Source organism: Cyphellophora attinorum (genome assembly GCF_001299255.1).
Source record: "Cyphellophora attinorum strain CBS 131958 chromosome Unknown Contig11, whole genome shotgun sequence".
Classification (NCBI taxonomy): Eukaryota; Fungi; Ascomycota; class Eurotiomycetes; order Chaetothyriales; family Cyphellophoraceae; genus Cyphellophora; species Cyphellophora attinorum.
The window spans coordinates 1-26826 of NW_017253239.1; the positions used below are offsets into that span (position 1 = coordinate 1).

At 53.7% G+C, this 26826-nt stretch overlaps 8 protein-coding genes across 8 annotated transcripts; 2 read left to right on the top strand and 6 right to left on the bottom strand.

Moving 5' to 3' along the window:
* Positions 1 to 123: 123 nt before the first annotated feature.
* Positions 124 to 1173, bottom strand: AB675_10527 (uncharacterized protein; the record flags this gene model as incomplete). Its single annotated transcript, XM_018139306.1, has 2 exons — positions 124 to 575; positions 723 to 1173. Coding segments are annotated over 2 exons (903 nt in total), but the record flags the coding sequence as incomplete, so codon positions are not given.
* A 1150-nt stretch (positions 1174 to 2323) lies between these two features.
* On the bottom strand, positions 2324 to 2952 carry AB675_10528 (PRKR-interacting protein 1; the record flags this gene model as incomplete). The annotated part of the gene is made up of 2 exons (XM_018139307.1): positions 2324 to 2798; positions 2867 to 2952. 2 exons carry the CDS (start codon positions 2950 to 2952, stop codon positions 2324 to 2326), a joined length of 561 nt encoding a protein of 186 aa, XP_018000629.1.
* Positions 2953 to 3336: 384 nt separating this feature from the next.
* On the bottom strand, positions 3337 to 5823 carry AB675_10529 (uncharacterized protein; the record flags this gene model as incomplete). Its single annotated transcript, XM_018139308.1, has 1 exon — positions 3337 to 5823. One exon carries the CDS (start codon positions 5821 to 5823, stop codon positions 3337 to 3339), a length of 2487 nt encoding a protein of 828 aa, XP_018000816.1.
* Positions 5824 to 7144: 1321 nt separating this feature from the next.
* On the top strand, positions 7145 to 11049 carry AB675_10530 (putative phosphatidate cytidylyltransferase; the record flags this gene model as incomplete). The annotated part of the gene is made up of 6 exons (XM_018139310.1): positions 7145 to 7819; positions 7872 to 8649; positions 8709 to 8919; positions 9558 to 10111; positions 10162 to 10961; positions 11014 to 11049. The coding sequence occupies 6 exons, from the start codon at positions 7145 to 7147 to the stop codon at positions 11047 to 11049; spliced, it is 3054 nt and encodes a 1017-aa protein (XP_018000917.1).
* Positions 11050 to 12952: 1903 nt separating this feature from the next.
* AB675_10532 (uncharacterized protein) lies at positions 12953 to 14925 on the top strand (the record flags this gene model as incomplete). Its single annotated transcript, XM_018139311.1, has 2 exons — positions 12953 to 13111; positions 13159 to 14925. 2 exons carry the CDS (start codon positions 12953 to 12955, stop codon positions 14923 to 14925), a joined length of 1926 nt encoding a protein of 641 aa, XP_018000642.1.
* Positions 14926 to 15312: 387 nt separating this feature from the next.
* AB675_10533 (Beta-galactosidase) lies at positions 15313 to 17440 on the bottom strand (the record flags this gene model as incomplete). The annotated part of the gene is made up of 5 exons (XM_018139312.1): positions 15313 to 16272; positions 16323 to 16732; positions 16780 to 16816; positions 16858 to 16944; positions 16994 to 17440. The coding sequence occupies 5 exons, from the start codon at positions 17438 to 17440 to the stop codon at positions 15313 to 15315; spliced, it is 1941 nt and encodes a 646-aa protein (XP_018000696.1).
* A 980-nt stretch (positions 17441 to 18420) lies between these two features.
* On the bottom strand, positions 18421 to 19158 carry AB675_10534 (putative quinate permease; the record flags this gene model as incomplete). Its single annotated transcript, XM_018139313.1, has 1 exon — positions 18421 to 19158. One exon carries the CDS (start codon positions 19156 to 19158, stop codon positions 18421 to 18423), a length of 738 nt encoding a protein of 245 aa, XP_018000737.1.
* Positions 19159 to 19178: 20 nt separating this feature from the next.
* Positions 19179 to 20055, bottom strand: AB675_10535 (putative quinate permease; the record flags this gene model as incomplete). The annotated part of the gene is made up of 2 exons (XM_018139314.1): positions 19179 to 19611; positions 19661 to 20055. The coding sequence occupies 2 exons, from the start codon at positions 20053 to 20055 to the stop codon at positions 19179 to 19181; spliced, it is 828 nt and encodes a 275-aa protein (XP_018000783.1).
* Positions 20056 to 26826: the final 6771 nt, after the last annotated feature.

Sequence of the window (26826 nt, forward strand, 5' to 3'; positions counted from 1 at the left end):
TTCAACACCCTACACCACCACCCTCCCGCACCTTCTCTCCTCCACCACCGCACCACATCATCACCATCTCCTCCATCCTCCGACACCTCTCCCCGTCCCGACCCGCGGCCCCAGCCATCTCACCCACCAGGGCAGCCTCGTCACCGGACTGAAGAGATCCGTGTCCATCTCGCCTACCTCTACCAGCAAGGTCTTGATGTTCCGTCGGACCCAGGGGTCGGGATGGGAGAGGATCTCGTGGGTCAGGGAGGTGTGGAGGGCGGAGACGGCGGCTTTAGACGCGACATAGTCGGAGAGATGGGACGGGGAGAGGTGTCGGAGGATGGAGGAGATGGTGATGATGTGGTGCCGGTGGTGGAGGAGAGAAGGTGCGGGAGGGTGGTGTGTAGGGTGTTGAAGTGGGCGAGGGTGTTGGTGTGAAGGGTTGTGGTGGCTAGGGTTGGGTGGAGAGTCTGGCTTGGTAGTGGTTGCTTCTCGTCTGATGATGGGGTTGGGGATGAGTTGGTTGTTGGAAGGAGAGGAAGGGCGTTGATGCGTGCTGCTGCGTTGTTGATCAGGATTGTGGGTGGGCCGAGCTGTGCATCGTTAGTTCTTACGTATTGCTCTGAGTCGTGAGGGTACATACCTCCTTCACAATCGTTTCTACAGCCCCTTCAACTTCACCTAGTACGCCCACGTCACATGTCTGCCAGACCAGCTCCCCAGTTGCACCGTCTCTCAACTCCTCCGCCTCGCATCAATCCCCTTGATATCCAGCACTCCCACCTTGACACCCCTCATCACGAACGCCTCCATCAACCTCCTACCCAGCCCACTACCCCCGCCCGTAATCACGACCACCTCACTCTCCCAATCGACGTCCCTCGGCGGTCCGAGACTGATCCTCCGATTCAGGTAGAACAAGATCTCTAGCGAGCACAGAAACGCCGACCAGTACAGCACGTAGAAGGAGATAGGCTCCTTGTGCTTGTGCAGGGCGGCGAGGCATAGGTAGAAGATCAGTGTGATAGCTGGGTGGAAGACTGAGCGCGAGAGGATGTACAGAACGAGGTCGAGGTTGACGTGGGCGTGCCATGGTTTCGATGGGGATTGGGTTGAGCTGGTGGGCACCGAGGTCGTGATCTTGCGGGCGACAGGAGAGGCGTAGACTGGTGGCTCGTCGTCGGAGTCCATAGTCGTGGGGTGTTGCCAATTGCTGATTGTGCACTCAAGTCGGTAGTTGTTCCGTCCGCAAAGGAGGCAGAAGCGCTGTTGATTGCTAGCTTAGGTATGCAGTAGGGGTATGGTCCTTGTCCCAGCTTGTTGTGTCCGCGCGTTGTCTCTGGAAGACAGGTCACCCGTGCGATTGTAGCTATGGCGATGGTAACAGTCTGCTGCTAGGAGCTGTATGAACAATTGCTACAGCTATGGGAGACGACGAGAATCGTGAAGGAGCAGGGGTCGTTCGTAGCAGGTTGACGAATCAGGGGACACGAGGCTGGACATTTCGAAGACGATGAAACAGTACATGTTTGGCGATGGATAGATGGCACTAAGGGCGACGAAGCCTTGTTCCGAAACACAGGGAGGATTCTGCGTAGGATCAGACGTCTCGGGCATGATGCTCTTCGCGAGTCTCGGTTGATACACAGGGACCGACCGAATAGATGAAGTCAGTGTGATGTAATTATAATGGCAGCGAAAGGCGTGTCTACCGGCTTGACCCCAGCTCAGTCGTAACTTCCACGGTTCGTCGTTTGGCTTGGAGAATAGTTCTTGCTACTTAAGTACCCAGTCTGTACAGCTCGCCGCTGCTACACCTTTGCGTAGTGACTGCTAGTTCACTAGAGCTAGGAATTAAGGAGATGCAGCAGCGACAGGTGCGGTCAGTGCTGCCTAACCTACATTCCCATTTCATCATGCCGTTGACTCTGCCGAGCAGTCACGTCCTCGCGCTCCTCTTCCTTCATCAACGCACCTTCGCGGTTGTTGTGTCAGCCGGCAAGTCTCTGCATTTCGTGGCCATGCTGGCGAGTGAATCGAAAGCAGCATTCCCAACACCATACTGCTGCCACCACACATATAAATGGCGTATAGCCGGGTTGACACTCGGCTCCGTGAGTGGCGTGTGATATTCATGTAGGTTATCGTCGCAACATGAGTGGTGCTTCTCGTTCCACATGATCAGGACTTCGTACCTGATGCGCCTCGATGATGCCGGAGCTGACGAAGCATCGAGGGCCATGACGGAGTGGCTCAAGATTTCGTGTTCGATGCGAAGGCCCTCCCCTCAAAGCGCACCCGTAAGTATAAGTTGTCGGTGTCAGCTTCTGTGACAGCTTAATCAGTCGTCGTCATGAATCGTAATGCCGTTCTCCTGCTGCACCGCCCCTCCCACCTCGTGCTCTCCATTTGCCCCCTCATCCTCATCCGCCAACCTCTGCACCTCCCGCAACTTCGACGGCTGCTTCTCCCTCACCTCCTCCTCCATCCCGTCATCACCTCCACCACCCTTCCCATTCTTCTGCTGCTTCCGGTTATTCTTCTTCTTATTCCTCCGCTCCCGATTCCGCCTCGTCTGCTCCTCATCCCTCTCCTTCCTCTCCCTCTCCTTAGCCGCCCAGTCCGCATCGTCCTCCTCCCGCTTCGCCTCCTCATCCATTAATCGCAATCGCTCATACTCCCGCCTCCGACTCGCTTTGTACACATGAAACTCGCCTGAGCCCGCACCCGCACTACTGCCTTGCACGTTCGTCACGATCTCTGGTGGAGGCGCCATAGAGGTGTGTGTTTTGGCGACCGAGGCTGAGGCAGAGCCACTGGGATGTCGGGGTCGAGCATGAGGTGTGAGATGGTGTGTGCTGCATTTTCCCTTGCTGTGGCGGACGGTGGGAGTTGGCGTAGCTTTTTCGCTGGGCGCGAGGAGATGCGGTCGTGCGAGGTGGGTATCGATTCAGGAATGGGCTCGGACATGGTCGCTGTTTGAAGTGAATGGCGAACGGGTCGGTCAGACGCGCCGGTGGTTGACGAGAAGAAGTGCTTAGCGGGGATCTTTGAATAACGTCTTGTGTGAACGCGACAGCGGCACGCTCATGGCCTCAACGGCTGAAGGAAGGCTTGTGTAGACGGACGAAATGTTCTTCGCAACGAAACATTCACGATTGCAAAACATCAAATGACGTCGCCAGGCTGTAGCCGCGAGGCTGGCCGGATGACAGCAGAAATCCTGCTATTTGCGTGATCGTAAGGCAGCCTTCACCACCTGGTGCCACGAGCTGGTCAGAGCTTCATCTATCGTGCCATCGTTGTTATCATTATGTCACATCCGCTGTTGCATAAAGTCTTGCAGAGACCGCTTCACTCGACCCCTACCATGCTGTCATCATTACCAGACTGCTGCTGTGTCACCCTTTCTCTCCTCCGCCCATTGAAGCCTGGAAACGCTTGAATCATCATCTCGGCCTCGTCTGGAGTGACACTGTCCTCCAGCATCGCAGTTGCCATCGCACATGTCTCATCAGTCACATCAGAGTCTATGAACCAACCTTCGCTAAATGCCAGTCTCGTCAATACAACCCGATGCTTGTGCACACCTCCATTGACTGCTGCCAGCTTCTGTTGGAGATCGATCTCCTCGCCATGCTGCGTCATTATGTGGTACAACAGTTGCACTCCGTGGTTGATGATTTGAGCATAGAGCGGAGACGAGGGTGTCATCAAGTATAAACCCGCGACAGAATCATACAGAACTCGAACAAGTCGAGCGATGGCGGATGGATGGGATGCCAGAAGAATCGATCCGTGGTGATGCTGACCGTCTTCTGTAAGAAGCGCTGGCTCACAGGCCAGACTGGACAGTAGAGCTAATGCTTCAAGCCGGAAACGACAAAGATCTGACCTTGATGGGCTAGGAAGTCCTTCGTCGACCTTTGGCGTTTCCCACAACAGGGATGAGACTCGTGCGACAATATGGTTTTCCATAGTACTTTGCGTTGAGGTGTCTGAGCAGATGTTTCCGAACGTTGTATGAAAGATAGACGTGGCAAGCAAGTGAAGCATCAACGTAATGTCAGGTATCGGCTGCCAGATGTTGAGCATCATCAACACAAACTCGGTTGACATCAATCGCCAGAAGTGGTCAATCAACTCTTCTGAGTCCAGACATAGCCCTGCGACCTTGTATAGCAGTTCGAGACATACTGTGGTGTCCACAAGAGGATTCAAGGCAGAGGCCGGAGTCTGTCTGAACTGCCCAAAGTTCGCACGATACACAGGCGAATGCTTGAAGCGAGCAGAACCGTTGATAGATGCAGAGTCCTGCAAGACCGGAAGAAGGCTTGCGATGACACTCTTGCCGACCACCGATGCACGTAGGTCGGCAATGTAGTCCACCACCTCTATGAGTAGGCCTACACAATCGTAGTATTTCTCGGCTATCGATTGAGCCCACAAGTCGATGAAGATCTGTAGCAGATCCGTTGCCAGTCCAGGACCATGCAGGCGAGCGACGGCGTCAAGGACGATGCTTGAGAACGACTGATTCGGACGGCTGGGTAGTTTAAAGGCGATCAGTACCTCAATCAATTTCCCCGATTTAGACCTGGGCTGGTAGTTGATGACTTTCTGAATCAACTTTAAATCTCGTGCGGTCTGCTTGTCCTTCTGAATGATTGGTACGGTGTAGCCCGAGACAATCTGCGGGAAGTCTTGTCCGTGATGCTGTGGCGTATCATCTGGCTGCCATAGAACGAGTGGTTTCACCGGACTGGCATCTACCTTGCGTTTCTTCTTGCCCGGCACAGTAGGAGTATTAGGCTTCGAACGGCGAGGCGCGGACTTCGAAGGAGACATGACCATTACCTCGTCGTCATCGAAGCCGTCTCGCAAGGAATTTGCAGGCCTTTGCTTCTTCGGCGTGAGCACAGCTCCATCCTGCTTGTTGGCAGACTTGTCCTTCAGTCGACTCTCCAGAGTCTTGATTCGGCGAGTTTCTTCTTTCAGGTCGTCCTTTGTCATGTTATATTCGGTGATGAGTGAGTTGTGCTTCGACGTCAAGGACTCAATAGCAGTCCTTTGCCGAGCGGACTCTTCTTGCATGGATTTCTTCATTGCTGCCAACTGTCGATCATACACTTTCGTCTCCTTGTCTTTGTTCTCCCTGATGATCGAGATCTCTCCAACCTTTGTCATGACCTGATCCTTGGCCTCTTGCAGCTGGGCCATCAGTGCATCACGCTCTTTCATGAGCTCTTCTATTTTTGAGCTTGCCAGATCAGCTTGGACTGGACCCATATCGTTCGCAGCAACAAACGTGGTCGACATTGTGCGGCTCACATCGTTCGCAGCACTATAGGTGGCCGACGTGGTGCGGCTCGCATTGTACATGTTCGTTGTCGTGGTCTGCTGAGGCGCATTGCGCTGGTACCCTCGCTGCTGTGGTGGTGGACCATAATTGCGGGAGTATGAAGTAGAGTTGCCATATTTTTGCAGCCTTGCCTGTTCCCTCTGCGTGGTCTCGCCAGGTGGCCGACTGTGATTGTATGTAGGCCGCTCGATATATTCGACGGGCGTGGGCACCTGATCTGGCTCAACAAGCTCGAAGTCATCATCATGGTCGAAAGGATCTATGATGGCATGCTGCAGATGTGGTTGAACGTTCGCAAAGTTGCGGCTCTGAGGCAGAGGCACCGTCTTGAGGGAAGCAGGCCGCTGCGATGCGGCTGCTCTCTGTGTAGAAAGAATCGCATTGTGCTCGAGCTTTTGCAAGGCGTCATCTTCGAGATTCCCGAAATCATCATCGTCGGAAAAGTTGTGCTCGTCTTCGTTGTCGTCCATGCCATTCATTCTTCGGAGCCATTGGCCGAGACAAACACGCACTCACTGCTGCTATTGGTTTTTGAGATGACGAGACATGGTCTTGTTAACGTGGATGTGATCGTCATTAGCAACCCAAGCACGCGTTCACGCGCCGAATCTGGTCCTAGGCTTGGCAGTCCGCCCCGCCATGAGATTCGGATCCGAAGACGACACGCGTCGCATTGCTCATCTGGTGCCATAGCCTGTGCTAAAGACTATTTGAAGTACTCGCATCTCCTGCAAAGCAGATTTCTTTCATGGCAGTTGTTCTTCTTGCAGTCGTGCAGCTTGCGTTATATGGTGAGCTCTGAGCGACGCTCATCGTACACAGCAATCATGCTTACCTACGCGCCTATACTTTATGCCCAGCCGGGGCCTGAGGTTACCTAACGAATAAGCCCCCACGAATCGAGCATGAGCCACGAGCTACACCACCGACCAGGCATCTTTTCCACGAGCTGAGATTGTTCTCACACGATGAGAACCCTATTTCGGCTGGTCGTGGGCACGAGTCCTGCAAAGTTTTGCTGCAACAAGAGATTTTTCGCCCTGTGAACTCTCTACAGCGGACATCGATTCTACATGGGCCTTGCCTGTCATCATACCTCGGGATTGCCTCGCAGATGCAAACTTGCGATCATCGGTTTCTATCCACTGCGATAGTGCCTGCTCGACGAGGACGCTATGACGAACGTTAGTAACGCAGTAGGAGCAGCCGCGCTTACGGTCTCTGCAAGCCCTGAATAATTTGAAGTGTCCTGGTAGGTAGTTTGGGACGACTTATCATGCCTATCATGGGATTCACAGCCTAAGCATTCCCCCTCCAAGCTAATCGTTCGCATTCCCACGTGAATGGTGCTAGGAGGTGGAGGACAAGGTGACAGCACTTATCCGGGCTTACACTCCTTAGGATAGCAGTACCGACGGGCGACCTATCTTCTGTCGAGCTTTTCACGAATCCACCGGATGCCAAGGCTCTAAGCGACAGTGAGGTGGGGTCGATACACGAGCTCCCCAGCGGAACGAAAAGTTACCTGAGCAGCAACCCACTGGCAGCCGCCAATGGCCGCTATCTACTTACAGCTCAAAATCGCCCAGTCTCGTCATCTTTTCCTCACGCTTCTCTTCCTGCGCGTCACTCTCTTAGCAGGCCTCTTTGCTCTCGACGTGTATACCGTCGACCGAATCCGATTCTGTTGCGTGTGACGGCGTCTTTCCCAGTGCGACATAGTGCCCAGCAAGCAACAACTCCCAAAGATCCCAACGCGACTCAAACGCCAGTGCTATCAGCTCACGTACAAGAACCATAATGGCACGTCAGAGACCTGCGGGCTTCGACTATGCGTCCCCAGAAAATCCTGGGAACGGCATGCTCGACGGAGACCGCACATACAACCGCAAGTCCGTCGAGAAGGGCCACCGCCACAGTCTTGCCAATGGCGCCGAGGCAGCAAATGCCGACGAGCTTCTCAATGTTTTGGGATACCAATCTGAGCTCGTTCGCTCGCGATCGACATTCCAGGTCGCCTTCATGTCTTTCGTCCTAGCTTCGGTACCTTATGGTCTTGCCACAACTTTGCTCTACCCGATTGCTGGTGGTGGTCCGGTGGCAGTGATCTGGGGCTGGTGCGGTGTGTGTCTGATCATCGCGTGCCTCGCTATCTCACTGGGAGAGATCACCTCTGTGTACCCGACGTCTGGTGGTGTATACTATCAGACTTTCATGTTGTCACCACCCAGATTTCGTAGAATCACGGCCTGGATTTGTGGCTGGGCTTACGCTCTCGGTAACATCATCATCACACTGTCAGTCAACTTCGGCACAACACTTTTCTTCATCGGGTGTGTCAACATCTTCCAGGACGACGAGGGCGTCGGCGTTTGGGCGCCTGACACCTATCAGTACTATCTGGTCTTCTTGGCTATCACGCTTGTGTGCAACCTGATATGCTCTCTCGGCAATCGCATCCTCCCTATGCTAGACGTACGCTGAAATTCTATGATCCTTGCTACCAACGCTTACTGACCTTTGGCAGACTATTACCATCTACTTTACCTTTGCTGGTGTCTTTGCGATCCTGATCTGTGTCCTTGCGATCGCAAAGAATGGTCGCAACAGTGCAGGATTCGCGTTCGGCAACTTCACCGCCAGCACCGGATGGGTTGACGGATGGTCGTTCTTGATCGGACTGCTTCACGCCGCATACGCAACTTCTGCCACTGGAATGATCTTGTCCATGTGTGAGGAAACCAGGGATCCAGCTACGCAGGTGCCCAAGGCTATGGTTGGAGCTCTCGCTTTGAACTGGCTCTGCGGTATCATCTTTCTGGTACCGCTCATGTTTGTCATTCCTGCGCTTGCGGACGTCATTGCCGACCCTTACTATCAGCCGCTGCCGTTCATCCTGCGCTCAGCGATTGGCAATGAGGGCGGAGCATTCGCCTTGTGCGTCCCGATCCTGATACTGGCCATACTTTGTGGGACCGCCTGCACGGTCGCATCGTCGCGTTGCATCTGGGCCTTCTCTCGCGATGGCGCGATTCCCGGGTCTAAGTTGTGGAGCAAGGTCAATACCAAGCTCGACATGCCGTTGAACGCTATGCTCTTCTGCACCATCATTGAGGTGTTACTGGGACTGATCTACTTCGGCTCGACTGCTGCGTTCAACGCCTTCTCCGGGTCCGGTGTCATCTTCCTGACGATCGCATACGTTATACCTATCGCTGTCAATCTCTTCACTGGACGCAAACATCTAAAGGGAGCGCCTTGGAACTTTGGCGTTTTCGGTCTCATCTGCAATGTGATCTCTGTCGGTAAGTACATTCGAGATCTCGTGGTTCTTTGCGAGACAAATCACTGACATTTAACACAGCATGGTCACTCTTGGTAACACCACTATTCTCGTTCCCCTTCTTCAGCCCGGTCACGGCCGAGACAATGAACTACGCGTCTGCTGTGTTCGTTGGTGGCACAGCTGCCAGCATCATCTGGTACTTCGCATGGGGCAGGAAGAACTACCGCGGCCCACCAGTTGAGGACGAGGAGGTTGAGCGGAGAAGGAGCAGTCTCGTTGAGCGCCCTTTGTGAGTTCGGGCTTTGATTGGTGACTGTATATACTGTTGGCATCATCACACAATCTGTGTCTCGCAGCGCAGCATCTCTAGAGCCCATGTTGTCACACACACCGTCGTTGCGGGATGTTTCGCGTCTCATGAGGATAGTCAGACAGTCGCGCATACTACATTCAATGCGAGCCAGACATGTTTTAGTCCGTAGGCTTCGGACTGTGTCATTACTACGGGCGAGTTCGAAATACCTATCCGTGCATCAAGTATTTCGACCTGATTTTACGATGGAATTTGTGTCCGCCGCGTCTTCCGGCTCCGGGCTTGGCATTATGCATGGTGACGCTACACTTGGACCTGAACAAGCGCTGAGAGATTGCCTGCTGATGAAGCGTTTCCCGTGCCTTTGACTTTTGTTCGGCTTTCGTTTCTTCGTCACAATCGCATGCCTGTCTTCCGCGCGCAAACAAACCGTCCGCGAAAGAGTCTCAGAAGAAATTCGAGAGGCAGCGCAAAGTCCGGCAGACTCCGCAACTTTCAGACGCGAATTCCAGTGGCCCGCACGTGTCAGCCCTGACGTCTTTGGTGCCTGGACAGCAATCTTGTTGGAACAACCTGTAAATTTGACGCCCATTATATTGCAAGCATCCACGCAGACCGCGCTCTTCACACACGGTCCTGCTCGTCGCTCGAGCAATCACAAGCGATGGCGAAGCCAGACAGGTCAAATTCGACCACAACCGCAGCAATGGCACAAGCAATCGGCGCCAGAGCTCCTCTACAGATGCCTCGTCCGAGCCGTCCAGCCCGAAGAAAGACGTGCGCAATGGAGTGATACAGGAAGGAAAGCCAGAGCCCTCAGAATATGAGAAAAAGAAGCAGTCCTTCATTACGAGGACAATATGGACGCTGGTCATGATCGGAGGCTTCTTCGGCCTGCTAGCCGCCGGCCATATATGGATTCTGGGCATCATCACCGTGGTTGTCATCATCTCATTCAAAGAGGTCATTGCTATTGCGCAAGTGCCCTCGCGGCAGGCTAATCTGCCGTTGACGAGATCACTGAACTGGTACTTCTTCGCCGTGGCCATGTACTACCTCTACGGCGAGAGTGTCCTCTACTACTTCAAGCACGTCTTGCTGGTCGAGAAGGTGCTGCAGCCCTTTGCGACACACCATCGCTTCATCAGCTTCAGTCTGTACATTGTTGGTGAGTTAAGAGCGAACCTGCAGCGTGGTCCAAAAAGCTGATTTGCATAGGCTTTGTCTTCTTCGTCTACTCTCTCCAGAAGGGCTCCTACAGATTCCAATTCCGCCAATTTGCATGGACGCACATGGCACTCTTCCTCATCGTCTTCCAAGCCCACTTCATGATGAACAACGTCTTCGAAGGCCTCATCTGGTTCTTCATACCTGTCTCGCTGGTCATCACGAACGACATTTTCGCTTATATCTGCGGCATCACGTTTGGCCGGACGCCGCTGATCCAGCTGTCTCCCAAAAAGACCGTCGAGGGCTTTGTCGGAGCCTGGGCTTGTACTGTCATCATCGGCTACGCCATGACGAATTTCTTGATCCAATTCCCCTACTTCATCTGCCCCGTCCAAGACCTTGGCGCCAATATGTTCAGTGGTCTGACCTGCAAGCCGAACCCAGTGTTTATTGCACGACCATACGAGGTGCAGTTGCCCTGGCAAACCGAAAGCTACTACACCTTCTGGATGGAGCCAATTCAGTTCCATATCTTTGTCCTCGCAACATTTGCGTCCCTGATCGCTCCTTTTGGCGGCTTCTTTGCATCAGGCCTGAAGCGTTCATTCCACATCAAGGACTTTGGCGATAGCATCCCGGGCCATGGCGGCATGACCGATCGAATGGATTGTCAGTTTATCATGGGCACGCTGGCCTACATGTACTACCAGAGTTTCATTGCGGTCTACCATACCACTCCGGGCCAGCTGATTGAATCTGCTATGTGGGGTCTCACTCCTGAGGAGCAGATGGAAGTGATTCGGGGTCTAGGAAAACATCTGTACAATCAGGGAGTAGTTGGCGAAAAGGTACGTTGCTAGCCTTTACCTCAGCCGATACGACTGCTGACAACCCTTGCAGGTTCTCTCATGCCTCGTCAGCAGCACGAAGAGATGACAGTCTTCTTCACTCGTTGTATTAGGGCTCGCTTGTGGTCTCCCCACCACGAACGACCGGTCCACGAAGCTTGAAAGTATGCACGTACATAGTCTTGGGTCTAGGCATGAGAGCGACGGCGTTGCTCATGCGACCGGTGATGTACGCAAAAGTTGGGTGGCCTGTTACGCGCAATACTGGAATGACGGTTCACGACAATATAATAAATGATTTTGACTCCAACCATGCAATCTAATCCGACCGCATCTAACGGTTTGGAATCGTTCACGTGAACTTGTGAGTCTGTACGCAATAAAATGCTCTGATTTATCGCCAATGCCCGAATGGATATCACAGCGGTGGACTGTCCAGCCAGTGCAAAGCAGGTGCGACCAGCAGGGAAGCCTCTGTGCCATCGATAGATGCAGCAGCCCTGCCTTTCCTTGCCGAATCCGACAATTGCGAGGTTCTGGCAGTGATGATCGCGATTGCTGCCGCCGTGGTCTGCGCAAGGACTTGCGCTCCACCCAATGCTTCCGTGAATAAGGTGAACTGTGTCCAAGGACCTCGGTCTGCCCTGGGAAGGCTTGTCGACCGGCATCCAGCATAGGTAAGCACACCAGCGTAGACAGGGCTACCCCTCTACCAGCTGTCATCATCATGTAGCGATTTGGGCCATGGTTGCTCGAACCAGCGGAGCAGACGATGACGTCGATATTCCACCAATGCAACCTCTGAGATTCAAAATCCTTCAACCACGATCTCTACCGCCTCGTCCCCTTCCACCTCGACCACCACCACCTCTGCCACGCCCACGATCTCCACGACCACCATCTCCACGATGACCCTGACCCCTGCCGCCTCTGTGATCGCCCCTATGGCCCTGACCCTGCTGTTGCTGCTGTTGCTCCTTTGCGGCTTCGACTACCTCATCTGGCACTCGAAGATATTTGATCTGTTCGTCGCCGAGTACGTCAGCTCCTGTTGTCTAAGTTTGAGACACGCACATCTCGCCTGCCTACCAGGCGACAAAGTCCTCCCAAAAGCCGGGAAGAAACCACTTACATTGTTGCCTCTGACGTAAACCTCCGCCAGCTTGACGAAACGATCTCCCTCCGAGTTCGTCTGTACGACTTCCTTGAGCGTCAGGTTCATCCACGTGTCGCAGGCGATCAGATGGCCGTTCAGGGTCTCGCCATTCTTGAGCTCGACCAGCATGGGATGGCCTTGGGCCGCGTTCAACAGGCCCAACGGTAACTATGCGGGTTGTGTCAGTGGGTCGCATGGCTCGGAGAAAGAGAGGGAGGCATACCATCCTGTCAAGAACCTATGCCGTCAAAATTGTGGTTTGAAATATTGGTATAGTAGGAGGGACGTCAGTGAGGGTACTGGAAAGAGTTTAGCAGTGTTGCTCGAAAGCGCTACGCCATTTCGTGTTGCCAATCACGTGATCATCTGCAATGGAAATCTTCAAGTCCTGCGCATCGCGAAACTGATCTTACACATATCTACAGTCTCAGCGCACAGACAACTCGCATCACCGCTACATCACCTCCTACAAATGTGCAGGGAATCGTTCATTAGATGCTACTCGGTACGAGCAAGACAGAGACTCGGAGAGACCGGTAGAACGACACGCCGTTCCCAGCGCGTGTCGTATTCGGGCCCCAAGGCAAGCCCTACCGCCCGAGCACAGCCCCATAATTTCCTTAGCTCTCATGCTGCCTCAGGTTTCGAGGATGCCTGATTTCATCTCTCGTCTTCCACGTCTCTTTCTTGTCGTTTCTGTTCCAACATCAACGCGTGGCACACGGAGAACCATGTGCTCGTGAGTCGTGGTGTGTGAGCGCGTGGTCTCCATGCGTTCGCCACTTCGCTGGAATCATTCATACAATTTGAGTTGCTAAGCATTCTGTATCGAGTGATGCGTTGTGTTTTCTCCGCGACTTTTTCTCTTTTGTTTGGCTTGTTGTGGGCTGGTGTGACTTGGGCTTCGGGTTTCGACGTTACTACAGCGCCTGGTGTCCGATATGAGGACCGCGCGACTGCTTCGTTGGCTTTTGACTTGGGAGGAGTGAAGCACGTATGCTTGTCACTATTTCCACCATATCATGTGCTGACGTTGTACAGACATTGAATTTTGAGGTAGAGAAGGCACAGGATGAATGCCAGTATGAGGGGCTTTCAATCAACGGACAAACGCTTCAACAACGTCTGCACCTGTTGAGTCTGCCGGCGCGACAGGAGGACGGCACGGCTAAGAATGTTGATTACTTGTTGACACGGCAATGCGTGGACGATGCCTTTGGCCGTCGCGTCACGCTCAGTGACATCGTCTTCCATGTCGCGGACGATGTAATGCTTCGTGTTTCTCTCTCCTACAGCCAAGCTAGCGGTGATAAACCCCAGATCAGGAGGGTTCGGATGATAGAGATTACTCGTCATATCGACGATGCGGACCCGTTGCCCGCCGACTTCACGGGCCTCCTCGACGTCGGACCCAAATCTGGTTGGACAACCCCAGAGCCGGATGTGGCTTTTCACCATCATAATCCATGGCACGACGAGAAGATACCTAGCATGCACATAGGCCCTCCTATTCCTTCACCGGTCAGCATCACCCCATCTGCGACACCAACCTCGACAGAAAGCGCTCCGAGCGACCTGACCAGCGAGCTGCAACGCCTTGAGTTGTTGCAGGCACACGCAGCCGAGATCGAGCAGGAGGTCAGAGCGACACAGACACGAATAATGTCGATCTGGAAAGCCGACTTCTCGCACTGTGTGTCCTTCAGATGCTACCTGAAGACTGTCATGACGAAGATCCCGACATTTGCTCACCTCCTCGCAACCCACTTCTCGCACCATAATCACGTTAACGCCACCTTCTTCAGCCAGACCGCACACATGAACTGCTCCGACGAAGTCGAGCGCGTCGTCAGCCAGCACACCCAGGAGCAGACCACTCTTATCAACACCTCAGCCGACACCACCGTGCAACACGACGAACTCGATGTCTCGGTCGAAAATTCTACGCCTGCGGCACCGCCCCCAAGTGACTCAACGCCCTCGACAGCCAGTGACACGATCCGTATCCCAGCCTCGCTCTGGACAGCAACAGTCTCCTTCCAGACCCGTTTCAAATACGCCTACATCATCGCGTCCGCGTGCCTGATCTCACTGTTCCTGCTATCCCTCGCCCTCTTCCTCTGCATCCGCCGCTTCCGCGACCCCCGCCGTGTCGTCGAGCGCGCTGCTCGCCGAGAGGAACGCCTCAATCGCGCTCTCTACCGAAAGGCGGCATGTAAGCACAAATTTCGAACGCGCTGGCAGCAGGTGTCGCGGCCATTCAGAGTCGGCAGTTGGCTCGATGCAGTCAAGGCGGCGAAGGATGAGTGGAATGAATGCAAGAACGAAAAGGCCAGCGTCGTCGTTGCAACGAGTACTCTGCCCATTTCTGACGATCCGGAGAACGGATCTCCAATCGCCCCACAGATCAACAACCTCAGAGGCGCGTATACACTCATCGCCGACCTGCTGTCCCGCTCCAACAGGACAAACGGTGCAGCAGCAATAGGAGTCACCGCCGCAACCGCAGCAGTGGACACGTCAGCCTTCGCGGCCTCGACAGAATCACTGCCCGCCTATTCCCTTCCACCACCGAGCTACCGTAGCCGTCAGCGCGCGGACAGTGATTCTGTCAACTCCACTTCTGAACAAGGCGGCTCAGGTGATTCGGACATAAGTATCGTAGATGGCTTCACGGGGTATACGAGGAGCACGAACTCGGAGCCGGGATTGGCGAGGACGGATAGTAATGTTGAGTCGGTGGACGTGGAGAGCAGTGTGGTGACGCTGTCGACGAGAGTTAGTATGGATAGTGGGTCGCAGCGGTGATACTGCTGGAGGTCTCCCCGCAACGAATAGTGATGGAACTGGTGAGGAAAACAACTTTGTTGGGCCAGGTTGCTTGAGCAGCTCTGAAGTGCGCTTATTGAGCTCTTCGGGTAGGGCCCAGTCCTTCGAGACGGTCGATGTAATAATACTAGTAAGGGTATGGCAATCATGACTATTAGCACTCAAGCCTTTCCATTGGTATTGATGGTGTGGCAAGCCAGAAAATTCCGGACAGAGCCATTCCAGCTGGGCGACACCGGTGTCGACAACTCCAGGCGTCCACACCGTCCTTCCTCTGATCCCACATGGATCAGCCAACTCATGTTCCTGCTGTGTGTGGCCGATCCACTCAGACCAACTCGCTTCGAGTCAGCTTTGGTGCTGTGCTCACAGGTGATTCTTCAATTCCAGCTCGACCGGCTCGCCGATAGAGTAGTTCATCGCCCCTCTAGCAGCCGCCGCATCATACAACGCCTGTATCTCTGTCCGCCAGACATTCAGATCCACTCTCAGCACCCGACGATCATAACTCAACAAGCCATTGAGCTCACCCTCCACATCCGTGGTCTGCGTCCACACGCCACCAGAGCAGTCAAACAGCTCGACTTGTTCACGGAACTCACGCAGCAGCTGACGGGCACGGTAATTGAAGCTGTTGAGGTCGGCATTGATTTCGTATGTCTGATTGATGGTGTCGATCGCATCTTGCACTTTCCAGAGATGGGCGTCGGTCAGATTGTGACCGATGCCGCCGAACTCGCCTTGGAATGCGATGCGGGTAGGGTCATATGCTGGTGAGGGGATCTTGTAGAAGGGCGTTCCGCACTTAGGGGATGCATAGCTGTGGGTATCGCTGAAGTCGCCGGCTCCATGGTCGGTCCAGCCGCTGGTAGCAGAGATGAGTCGTGTAGGGTCGCGAGATCTGACGAGGTCGACCAGGTCGAATTCCTGGTAGTGCCCGTTCTGTCGCGTGAGGAGCTGGCCCCAGCCTTCGTTGTAGATCGTCCATGCGAATATGCTTGGATGGGACTTCAGTTGATCTACCATGCGGCCGAGTTGATCGACGAAGTCGGCTTGTTCGTCGACGTTCGGTAAGTACGGTGGACGCGTGCAATTCGAATACTCAATCCGATTGCCTGTTCGAGGCGAAGGCATGTCTTGGATGACTAGTAGGCCTAGCTCGTCACAAGCAGTGTAGAACAAGGACGGCTCGACTTTAATGTGTTTGCGGACCATGTTGAAACCGACTGCTTTGAGCATGTTCAGATCGTATGTCATTGCTTTTCGGTTGGGCGCTACATAGATACCGTCGGGCCAGTATCCTTGATCGAGTGTCCCAAATGGGAACTGTACAATACCATTAGCGAATGCCATGTTGCGGAACGGGGCTTTCGTACAATGAATTCTCCATTCAGCATGGGTCGATAGACGCCGTTGATGTTTCGATTCTCATAAGTTCGGAAGCCCATGTAGCTGCGAATTGTTTCACCGCCAACAATGATTTCAACGTCGTACAAGACCGGCGAATCCGGCGACCATCTCTTTGGAACCTGCCCTGTAGTAAAGATGAATTCTCCATTGGTCTTGAACGGGTTGGCGGCAAGGATTGTCGCCGACTGATCACGGTCACGGATTCTGATCTCCGCATTGCCTGATACGCTGTTCAACGTATGAACGTTGACGGTGACCTGGCCATTCATGTCGCCGCTAAGATCGAGACGTGTGACATACTCGGTAGCGGCGGCTTCGATCCATACGCTCTGCCAAATACCGCTGCATGGAGTGTAGAAATAATGATTGGGATCTTCTGCCATATCAGTACAATTGAATAATCGGCCATGAAATATCACATACGCAGTGTTTGCTTGCCAATAGGGTTGACAGCATCTGGCTGTCGGTCGGATCATACACATAAACGAGCATGTAGTTCACCTCATCGCCGGTGGAGACATAGTCGGTGACGTCGATGGTGAACGTCGCATATCCACCTCGATTGATTGCTATTTGCTGGCCATTGATCTGCCAATGTTAGTGAAATGTTTGATTCTGGCGCGAATGGCTACCGTACATAAATGACCGCCTCGTAGTCAACCGCACCAAAATTCAGCAGTACTCTTCCGTCTCGCCAGAGTTCGGGGACGGTAAAGTTTGTGGAGAACCATGAGTGTATTGTGTACTCGCCTTGGACTCCTGACAGCGCGCTTTCCAAGCAGGATGGGACCAAGACCTCGTGAGGCAAGTCCTGATTCCATGGAGGTGGTTCGTTTGGGCCAGTAGCATTCCTGTACTTCCAGATACCATTGAGGTTCTGCCAGTGCTCCCGTTGTAATTGCGGTCGTGGATACTCGGGCCATGGATTGCTGCCAAGTCTATACGTCCAAGGAGTGTCGAGGGGTGGTTTCTGTACAGTATAGGTTGTTGGAGCTTCATATGGTGGGACGCGATGGTAATCGATGACGGCTCCTGCCGTATGATATAACAGCAGGGCGCCTAAGAATAGAAAGATTACCTTCATGGTTCGGTCTGCCACAATCGTCAGCGGTGTTCGGTTGGGGTTGACGGGGTCAAGGCGAGCACGTTGGGAAATACATGTACTTACGGCTGCGTCGCTGGCCCCGCATTGTATTGAAGTGCCTCGCAGTGAGGCCAGTTGTGCTGCGAGAGGGGTGCAGCGCATCCTGACACAGTATCCTGTTGTCGTACCTCGATTGGGATTGACGTGGTTGTTCTTGAAGTGGTCGCAACTTCCCACGGGGCCTTCCATGTGAGCCTTGGCGTGTTTCTAAGGAGATACCTAGGTACGTAAGTGTTGTCAAGTGGTATCGGCAAGTACCACTGTCACCTGCTTTCCTCGAAGCCTCGCTCTGAACGCATCAGATGCCGCCAATTTGGATCGGACTCGCAGCAGAAGCCTTTCAGCGTTGGATGTGGTGGTTGGCTGCAAGGCGGGGGTGGTCGACCTTGTGTCACCTGCCAAGCGGAATGCGCTTCGATGTCAGGCAAACGTCACGTTTGGTCAAGCTGGCCATCAGGCTGGAATTAGTCGCTAACATCAGTTCCATCTTTCGTATGTTTCGCAACTTAAGGCAAAGAAGCAGCTTAGGGCGACGATCGTATGTGCTCCCGCCGCTCTGCTTGCACGACTCGTCGCACACACTGGCCTCGTGCTCATGTGCGACGCCTCCATTGTGACACCATGTTCTTGAAGGTGGCGGTCGCGAAGAGGACTTGACTGCTTCGCGGGTGAGTGCATGCACGAATGTTTGTAGTACGACTATATAGAAGCTTGAAGAAACTAGTCGTCGCTTGAGAAGAACTCAGCCTTACCAGTGGTGGAGCACTGCGCTCGTCGGCGGGATCTTCGGTCAGCTACGTATCTCTTTCAAACAACCCAAAGCGATCAGCATCTGCGTGGCGGGACCGCAATTAAGTGCCTGTCATATATTGCGAAATGGTCTTCATCAACAATCTGCACCTCTAGTTCAACCATGGCCCCTAGACGATCAGGGCGACACTGCTTCTCCTGCGCCTTCTTTGGTCCGAGAACATGAGAGGACTTGTCTCATTGACCTCGACCATGGCTTCCTCCTCCACCTGATAGACTTCGCTGGTATCGGATGGTACCATCTCCTCCTGCTTCTCAAATAACTGGTCCATCTCCCTTCCCAACGCAACACCCCTCGTCTCTGGGACGGCGGCCCAGCACCATCCGAGACTGACAGTACAGCAGGTGCCATAAACGACGTAAGTGCCCCAGCCAATACTTGCAATCAACCTTGGTGTCACACTTGCGATCACGATCTGGAACAGCCATTGCGTGAACGTTGTGATCGTACAGCACTTTGCCGATAGCCGAGATGGGAATATCTCGCCACAAACATTCCAGCTGATGGGCCCAAGACTTACTCCGAAGAAGAACGAGAAAATGTATACACACAGCACAGACACAACTCCTTGGACGCTGAGGTTTCCGCGCCCTTCAGCGCTGGATGTCCCCGTGCTCCAGATACACAGCGCCAGGACGAACATGCTGGTTGCACAGACTGCTGAGCCAAGATTCAGCCAGAAACGATTGCCCTTAATCCGTACAAAGATCGCCATGAAGGCCGCAGCAGCAACCAGCTTCACCAGGCCAAACAGACCTGTCAGGAACAGCATCGAATTGACCGACGTGAAGCCAGCGGACCGAAATATTGAAGGTGCGTAGTAATTAATCACATTGAGGCCAGCCATATTCTGTGCGATCATCAGACTTATGCCCACAAGTAGCGTCGGCGCAGACTGGGGTTCGATGTGAGTTGCGCCACAAAGGACTCCTTGTGAAGTGATTGCGCATGCTCGACAGAGGCGACAGATCGCTTGATCGATTCGACCTCGGACAGGACTTCTGGTGACGATTCCTGCAGTCCACGAAGCCAGCAGATCGACCGATTGAGCGTCTCGTACTGTGATTCTTCGGCCAGGAACCGAGGCACCTCAACAATGTATAGTGTACCGAGAATAAGTAGTACTCCAGGGATCAGTTGTAGGGCAACTGGTACAAGATATTGCTGGACAGAAGTATCGGGGAAGGCCTTGTGTGAGACGTAAGCACCCCAGAATCCAACCAGCGCCGACAGCTGTACCCCGACTTGATAGCCAGACATCAGCATGCCTCGCGTATCAGGCGTCGAGATCTCGGCAATGCTGGGAGTAGGTTAGTCTGATAAAGGTTTGATAGGTTGGATGAACATACTACAGCGGACTGACTAAAGTCCCAGCGCCCACCCCGACACCGTTGAGCAGTCGCCCAACATCAAATACTGCAATGCCTCCCACACCACTGATCTGAAGTGAGGCTCCGAGTATGTACAGGACAGAGCAGAACAGTAAGCACGGCTTCCTTCCCATTTTGGTGTAGATCGGCATTGCAGCAGCAACGCCCACCAGCGTGCCAACGAGCCAGCTTGTCACTGTTGCAGCTTGCGCCACTGCAAGGTCATTGGAGCTGAGCCGGTCGAGGCCAAAGTGATGCATGAAACTCGGCAGTACCAGAATGCCTCCGATGAAACCGACGCTGTAGCCAAGGAGGCTTGCGGTCATACACGCCACGGCTGCGGCCAGGTAGAGGTTGCCATTCGACCCCGCCATCTTCCTAAGCGTACCAACGGGTCAGAGCTGGGTCAATGCTTGCCGAATGTGGAGAAGATCTCAGGGGTGATAGATCTAGTAGGCCAGGTCGTGCTCACGAATATCCTCAGCATGATCGAGGCAGATGGCAAGCATATATCTGCGTGCGCCATGCCGACAGGCCCTGCGGGCAGCCTCCCGGTAAGTCTTCTGGCAATGCAGGTCGGCAGGATACGCATGAGAGCCCTGATTTCACGCGCCAAAAGGACCAGTGGTGTTACCCCAGGTTCCTGGGGTTCGACGCGCGAAGAGGAAAAGCCGAAGTAGAGGAAGGAGCAAGCGAGGGGCGGACAAAAACTTTTCCGCTGCAGCAAACCAGTTGTCGGGCAACTTCATGTAGCCGAAAATGGGCAGGTGGGACAGGTCAACCACAACACAAAAAGCACCTGCGTGAGGCAGCAGTCGAGTACTGTTATATACAGGAGCTGACGGCGGCACTAGAAGCCTATAAGGCACGAGAGAACCATTGTATGTACATAGTGTTGGCTCCGGTCGCAACGTTGTGGACGAATGCTCACATCACCTGAACACTCATCAGTTGATGTCTCGCTACACAAGGCATTTGGAGCCCTCTCGAGGGTGATACTTACCGAACAGTCCTCGTTGTTCACCACAACACCTGCGCCACCCAGAGCCGCGCCAAGTTGAGCACCGTTGATGCCTTGTAGCTGTCCACGCTGCAGAGCAGCTGCGAGTCGAGCAAGCATACCTTCCTGCCACAGGCATCATGTTAGCAAGTGTTCTTGTGCATACAACCTCCCAGACCGCACGTACCAGACAGCAGAGCAGATGAGATACAGGTCCGTCAGGCATATCAGACGCGTTGCAGCCGGGCTCGGGCACCTCGTAGCTGACCACGAAGCCATGCGCGAACAATCAGATTTTCATAGTCGCTTACCGTGACAAAAGCATCGCCCACTCCAGACCTACGCTCGTCGTCATTCGCGCTAATGATACGATACTGATCCTTCATTGCTCTTCGGGAACGTAGGCCTTTGCCTGCAGCCTTCGACTCGTCTTCATTCAGCGGCTCAGCCTCATCCACTGATTGTTGTCGAGTAGTCGTTGCGTCATCATCTGCTTCAGGATCTCGGCGAGTCCTTGTGCCGAATCTTAGTGAGCTGTGAAGGGATCCGCCAGGGTTGGCAACATCGATACCTCGGGAAGCGCGGTCACGTTCCCTGCTCTCACCGCCAGAGCCGAAGATCTTGATTGTGCTGTCGATGCCACTGCAAGCAATCATCGGCTCATATGGGTGGCCCTGGACAACGTTCACAACCTCGCCATCGCCTTGCAGGATATTTACAATCCGCTGAGTCTTTCGATCCCATATGAAGAAGTGGCCATCATCGGATCCGCTGACCACGTACTCGTCGTCCAGGCCATAGAAGTTCACATCTTTGACGGTTCTTGTATTGCAGTGGCCGCGGTAGATGCGGGTATGAGACGAATAGGGAACGTCGATATTCACTCCTGCGCGTTCTCGTGAGCGGCCGAATGCAGCCCGGTGTCTGTAGAAAGTTTGTGGCTGCTCATCTTCGGAGTCGGAGTCGGCTTCGTCAGAGGAGGCATCTTGCTCGTTCCCGTCATTCGTCGTTTCGTCGAGGCCGGTGGTGTCCTCGTCGACCAAACGACTGTCTGTTGCGGTGTCTGGGGTCGTTGGCCGGTCTGTAGATTCAGTGACCGAGCGATCTTGCAGGATGTCGATCTGCTCAACTATCCGCTCGGTCTCACTTGTGTCAACCTCTCCCAGCGCCAATGCAGAATCGTCAATGTGATGCCTGATGCGAACACCTCCAAACGCTCGCAGCACGAGATCGTAGTTCACCCCCTCAGCAGCCTGCATAAGCAAGGATCTGCCGACTCGTAGACCCCAGAACCGTGCAGCGGCACCCCTATCCATGACACGCACCTTTGGGTCCGCTGTTGAAAAATTAGACTGTCCGTGATTTGCTCGGAGTTCAATGCTCAAAAGCGCCCGACAGAATGCTTTGAGCGCTGCTGTCTGCGTAGGGAACACATGTCTTCTCTCGTCTGTCTCGAACCTATTGGTATCCAGATCGATCACTGGCAACGACTCGGTTGCCAAGGCCAAGAGGTATGCTTCGAGCTTACCTGTCCAGTCGCCTGTCGCATCATCGGCCTTTAGTGGAAAGCGCGGATTATCTAGTGGCACAGCGCTCGGCCGCACGAAGCCTTCGAATACGGCTACTTTCCCCCCTTCGATCCAACATAGTATCGCTTTCAAGAAATCGTAGCAGAAGCTTGTCTCCTTGCTGACAGATTTGCCCTCGTGCACTGCCGGTCGAATGGCCGAGAAGTTACTCAGTCTCGGGTCTGGCGCGTTACTGAGCGTCTGCAATTTGCCGCCCAACACCCGGCTCAGACATCCAGCCGCCTGCACGAAGCGCCAGGTCGCCTGTCGATAACGCCTCAGGGTGTTCTGCTCGGCGACATCGTCCTCTGACGGATCCACCGGATAGGACCACTCGCGAATTACATCGTCCATCTGTGACAACAAGCTGCAGCACTGTCCCAACGTTGAGGTGAACTTGGCTGTGTGTGGGGTCAGATCACTTGTAGTCTCCATCAAAGCCGTGGCCTCATCGGTCAAGACTGTCGAGAACTCGAACAAGTCTTTCCTCAGCTGTACCACGCCTCGAGCGAGACTCTCAGCAAGTCGTTGATTTTCTCCTAGCAAATTTCTTGCGGGAAGGTTTGTGTCAACACCCGATGAAGTACTCACTTGGTCGACAGAGATGTCCTCAGTCTCGCCGTCGTCATATCGTACCCGCATCGCCGTAGCCCCGGTTTCTGCTTGATGATCTGACACCCTGCGCAATGCTCTCGGAGGTGCACCATTACCGGTCACACTATTAGAAGACTCCGTGGCAGTTTTTCGTTTTCGTTTGCGATCTTGACGATTCTTCAGCCGATTCGCCTGGAAGGACTGATCCTTCTGTGTATCAGCGTCCCGAGCATCTGGACTTCGCACCAGGTCAAAGCTGTAAATGTAATCTCCTGACCACGAGGCAACCATCTCATTAGGATGAGCATCGCTAATTTTGCAGGCCGTAATATGTCCATTATCGTGTGTGCCCATCCGCCGTTTCTCGTTAGGGGCAAATCGCTTCACGCATCGAGTAGCCTCGCCCATGGCTTCGTCATCTGCTGTGCCGAGCTCCGGGGTCTTACCTGCAGGATTGCCAGCCTCATCAGCCAGGCTTCGACCTACCATGCGACGGTCATGCAGGAAGCAGTGGAGATGCGCGCCGCCCAGCGCTATGTAATGCGGCTGTGTAGCCGCGCACGAAATGCTGTTCAGATCGAGGTTGTAGTTCTTGTAAGATATTAACGGGGGCGGAACATGATCGACGCCCTGTACGGGTGGTCTATGGTATCGTGACCACCCTCTTGCGTTTCGAGGTGGTGGGTATGCAGACGATGGCATCCGGAGATCCCACTGCCGTACCTCACCATCTTCGGAACATGTCAAGAAGAGATGCGGCGAGCTTTCTGTGACGACTCGCTTTGCTCTGTCTGCATGACTTCGATAGACCCTTGAGTTAGTATTGGATTCGTTGAGCCACTTTGCATTGGGGAAGAAGTCGTGAAATCTCCTGCTCCTAGTACTGGATGTGAGACCGTTGTCATTACCATCGTTCTGGCTGGATGCTGAATACTCAAGGTCGAAGACGCGCACCTCCGAGTCCCCTGCACATGTCACGACCGTCCTGTCGCCGCTGTGCGGCATGAACTTGACCGAGAAGATGTTTGCATGATGACCAGTGCTGACGCTCGTGTTCAGAGTGAAGGGTCTGGCTATGTCGGAAGGGTTGTAGCCCCAGATGTTCAAATACGTGTCATCAGAGCCAGAGGCTAGTAGAGCACCGCTTGACGACCAGCTTAGCGCATTCACGCAGCCGCTGTGCCCACCAAGCTCATTGACAATGTCGAGGTCTTCCGCCCAATGTGTATGGCCGTACAGCCTTCTGATTGACTTGCCCGAGCGGGATAGCCCAGACGTGGACGGAGTAGCAGGTGATCGAATGTGTTTCCCATCACGGCCGGATCATGTAGGATCTTTCATCGAGTCCGAGTCTGAAAGGACCGTCAATCACCGGCTTCTAACAGCAGAGATTTGTAAAAGGTTCACTTCGGGCTCGCTGGGAGGTTCGCATTAAATATCGTCGACGGAAGCATCTGAGATGACAGGCTTCACGGGGTTGCAACGGCCGATTTTGTCTTCGTTGATGGAGCCAGCGATACGACTGCACGATTTGTTCACAGGTGCAAAGTGCAAGGTGCAATATCTTGCGTGCAGTGGTATATATGAAGTTGCGACTTCGTTGTCTCGTCTCCGCATCATCTTAGCCACTTCCCCAAGATCGCGCCGCGCACCGACCGCAGTAAGCTGGAGGTTGACATCGGTGTATTGCATACGGTATGGTAATGTAAGGGTCGACGGTATATACCTAGGTACTTGCGCCTTTCAAGTCACCAGCAGAGCGCCTATTTGGTCAAGAAGACAAGCGCCAGGCATGGTCTCAAGGCTGTCTATCTAGGCGCCTGTAGCATACTTATGTTCCGGGTGTGCTGAGACTGGTCAGGACTTCCTTCAGTTCCGCTGAAGAATACAAAGACCATATGAGATGCCAACCCCTTCACTTCCTTCTTCGTCGTTCAAATGTGTTCGGACTCCCTCAGACTGACACGCATCACCATCCCATCGACTGGCACACTCGTGACAGCGTGTGAGCTCCACACTTCACGTTCCCGCTCGCCTCTTTTGTTGACATCTTGTCCCGTCAAGCCAACCTTCTCGAACACGAATCCGCGAGCCGCACACACGAGAGCGACCCTGCCTTCCAGCATTGCAAGCTCCTGCCCGATACAGTTGCGCGGTCCACGTTCGAATGGCCGATACGCACCTGCAGGTAAAGCAGCAACATACGTGTCATCCAGCCAACGATCGGGCTTAAATTGATGAGCATCTGCACCCCAAATTTTGGGATTGCGGTGAATCAAGTGCTGCGAGGGGTAGACCCTTAAGCCTGCGATGCAGACAGACTCCGGCAGAGGGATTGTCACGCCGATCGCGTCATCAGGAATTCTGCGTGTGGTGGCCGCGGGTGGATGCAGACGGAGGGTCTCTTTGATGAAAGCCGTTGTGTACGGAAGTTTTGAGGTCAAGATCGATTCCGAGTTCTCTGTGTCCTGCTGAGAAAGCACCTGTTGTGCTGAGAATGGATCTGGGCCGAAGACCTCGTCATGTTCCTGCCTTAGCTTCGACAGGATAATCGCATGATCTGCATCATATCTAGCTTTGCTCATATGGTAATACATCCATTGAATGAGTGTAGCGGTCGTGTCTTGCCCGGCAAAAAGGAACGACTTAATCTGATCAACACAGCTGCGTATAAGCTCTTTGCTCAGCGGCAGATCTGCAATAGCGAGCTCGGTGATCGACAACGAGTCGGTGTCAGTAGTCGGAGACTTGGCTGTTGTGGAAGGAATGAATTAGCTTTGTCTCGGGAAATGATCATGAACAGGAAAATGGCAGGGTAAGGGTTGGTCATCATGTCTCGGGAGGCCTTTGTGCTCTTCCTCAAGCCAATGTTCATGTTATGGCTCAATTCCCGATGCAAGCCTGCTATGGTACTCACCCTGCTCAGTCACCAATGCTGTGAGTTTGCGGTCTAGCACAGTTTTGTAGTAGTACTCCTTAGCAGCTCGGACTGGGTCGATCATATAAAGGCCAACTCCTTGGCCCACAGAGTAGATTAATTCGCTGAGACGTCGACTGGCTGTAAGTAGCCCAGTGCGAGACTTTTCCCCATGACCTTCAGGAGTACTCTGAGCATGGAGATCTCGCGCGATAGTCAACTCAGTGATGATGTCGGTCGTGAGGTCTTTGGCGTATTCGGCCAACTTGAAGGTGGTGCCCCTTTCAGCGGCCGCCCGAAGGCGCTCCACAAATATTCCAGTCTTTGAGACCACTGAGCCAGACAGTGAGTGAATATGTCTGGGCTGGAAGCCAGGGTTGAAGCGCTTGCGCAGTGCCTTCCAGTCCGCTCCTTCCTTCGTGATCATTCCCTCATATCCAATGAGTGGTTTCAGAGCCTCATATGTATCACTCTTGGGGAGAGAGTACTTGAAGTCCTCCGTGGGCTGAACCAGTGGTTCGATGTATTGTGGCTCTGCTACGATCAGGATGCCATGGAAGATAGGTGCAAAGTCGAGCAGGAAGCAACCTGGGCTGCCCAACTCCTGCCATATCTGCTCGAGACCGTAATCGGGATGCTGTTTTAGCAGGGGACTCAACCTTGGGCCGCAGTTGACAAGGTTGCCCCAAATTGGATTTCGTGGTAGGGAGACAATTTCGTGGTAGCGAATGCGCACCAAGTACCCTCTGTATAGCCACCCAGCCGCCCGATATGTGAGATAGAGAACCACGATAATGAGAACGGGCAATCGAGCCTCGTACAACTTTGAGTTGATCTCTTGGCGCGCGTCCCAATCTCGGAGGATCTGCGTCATCACGCGAAGCTTTCGATTATGTAACGTTGGTATTTCAGTCGAACATGGAACATCTCAACTTCCAGACGAAGGTGCAACAATTCAATATATCGCAAAACCATTGGCGCCGTATGGTTGAGCCGAAGCGCGTCGAGCACAGCCCAACAGAGCTCACCGGTCAACGCCTGACAAACCGCATCGCTCTGCCGCTAC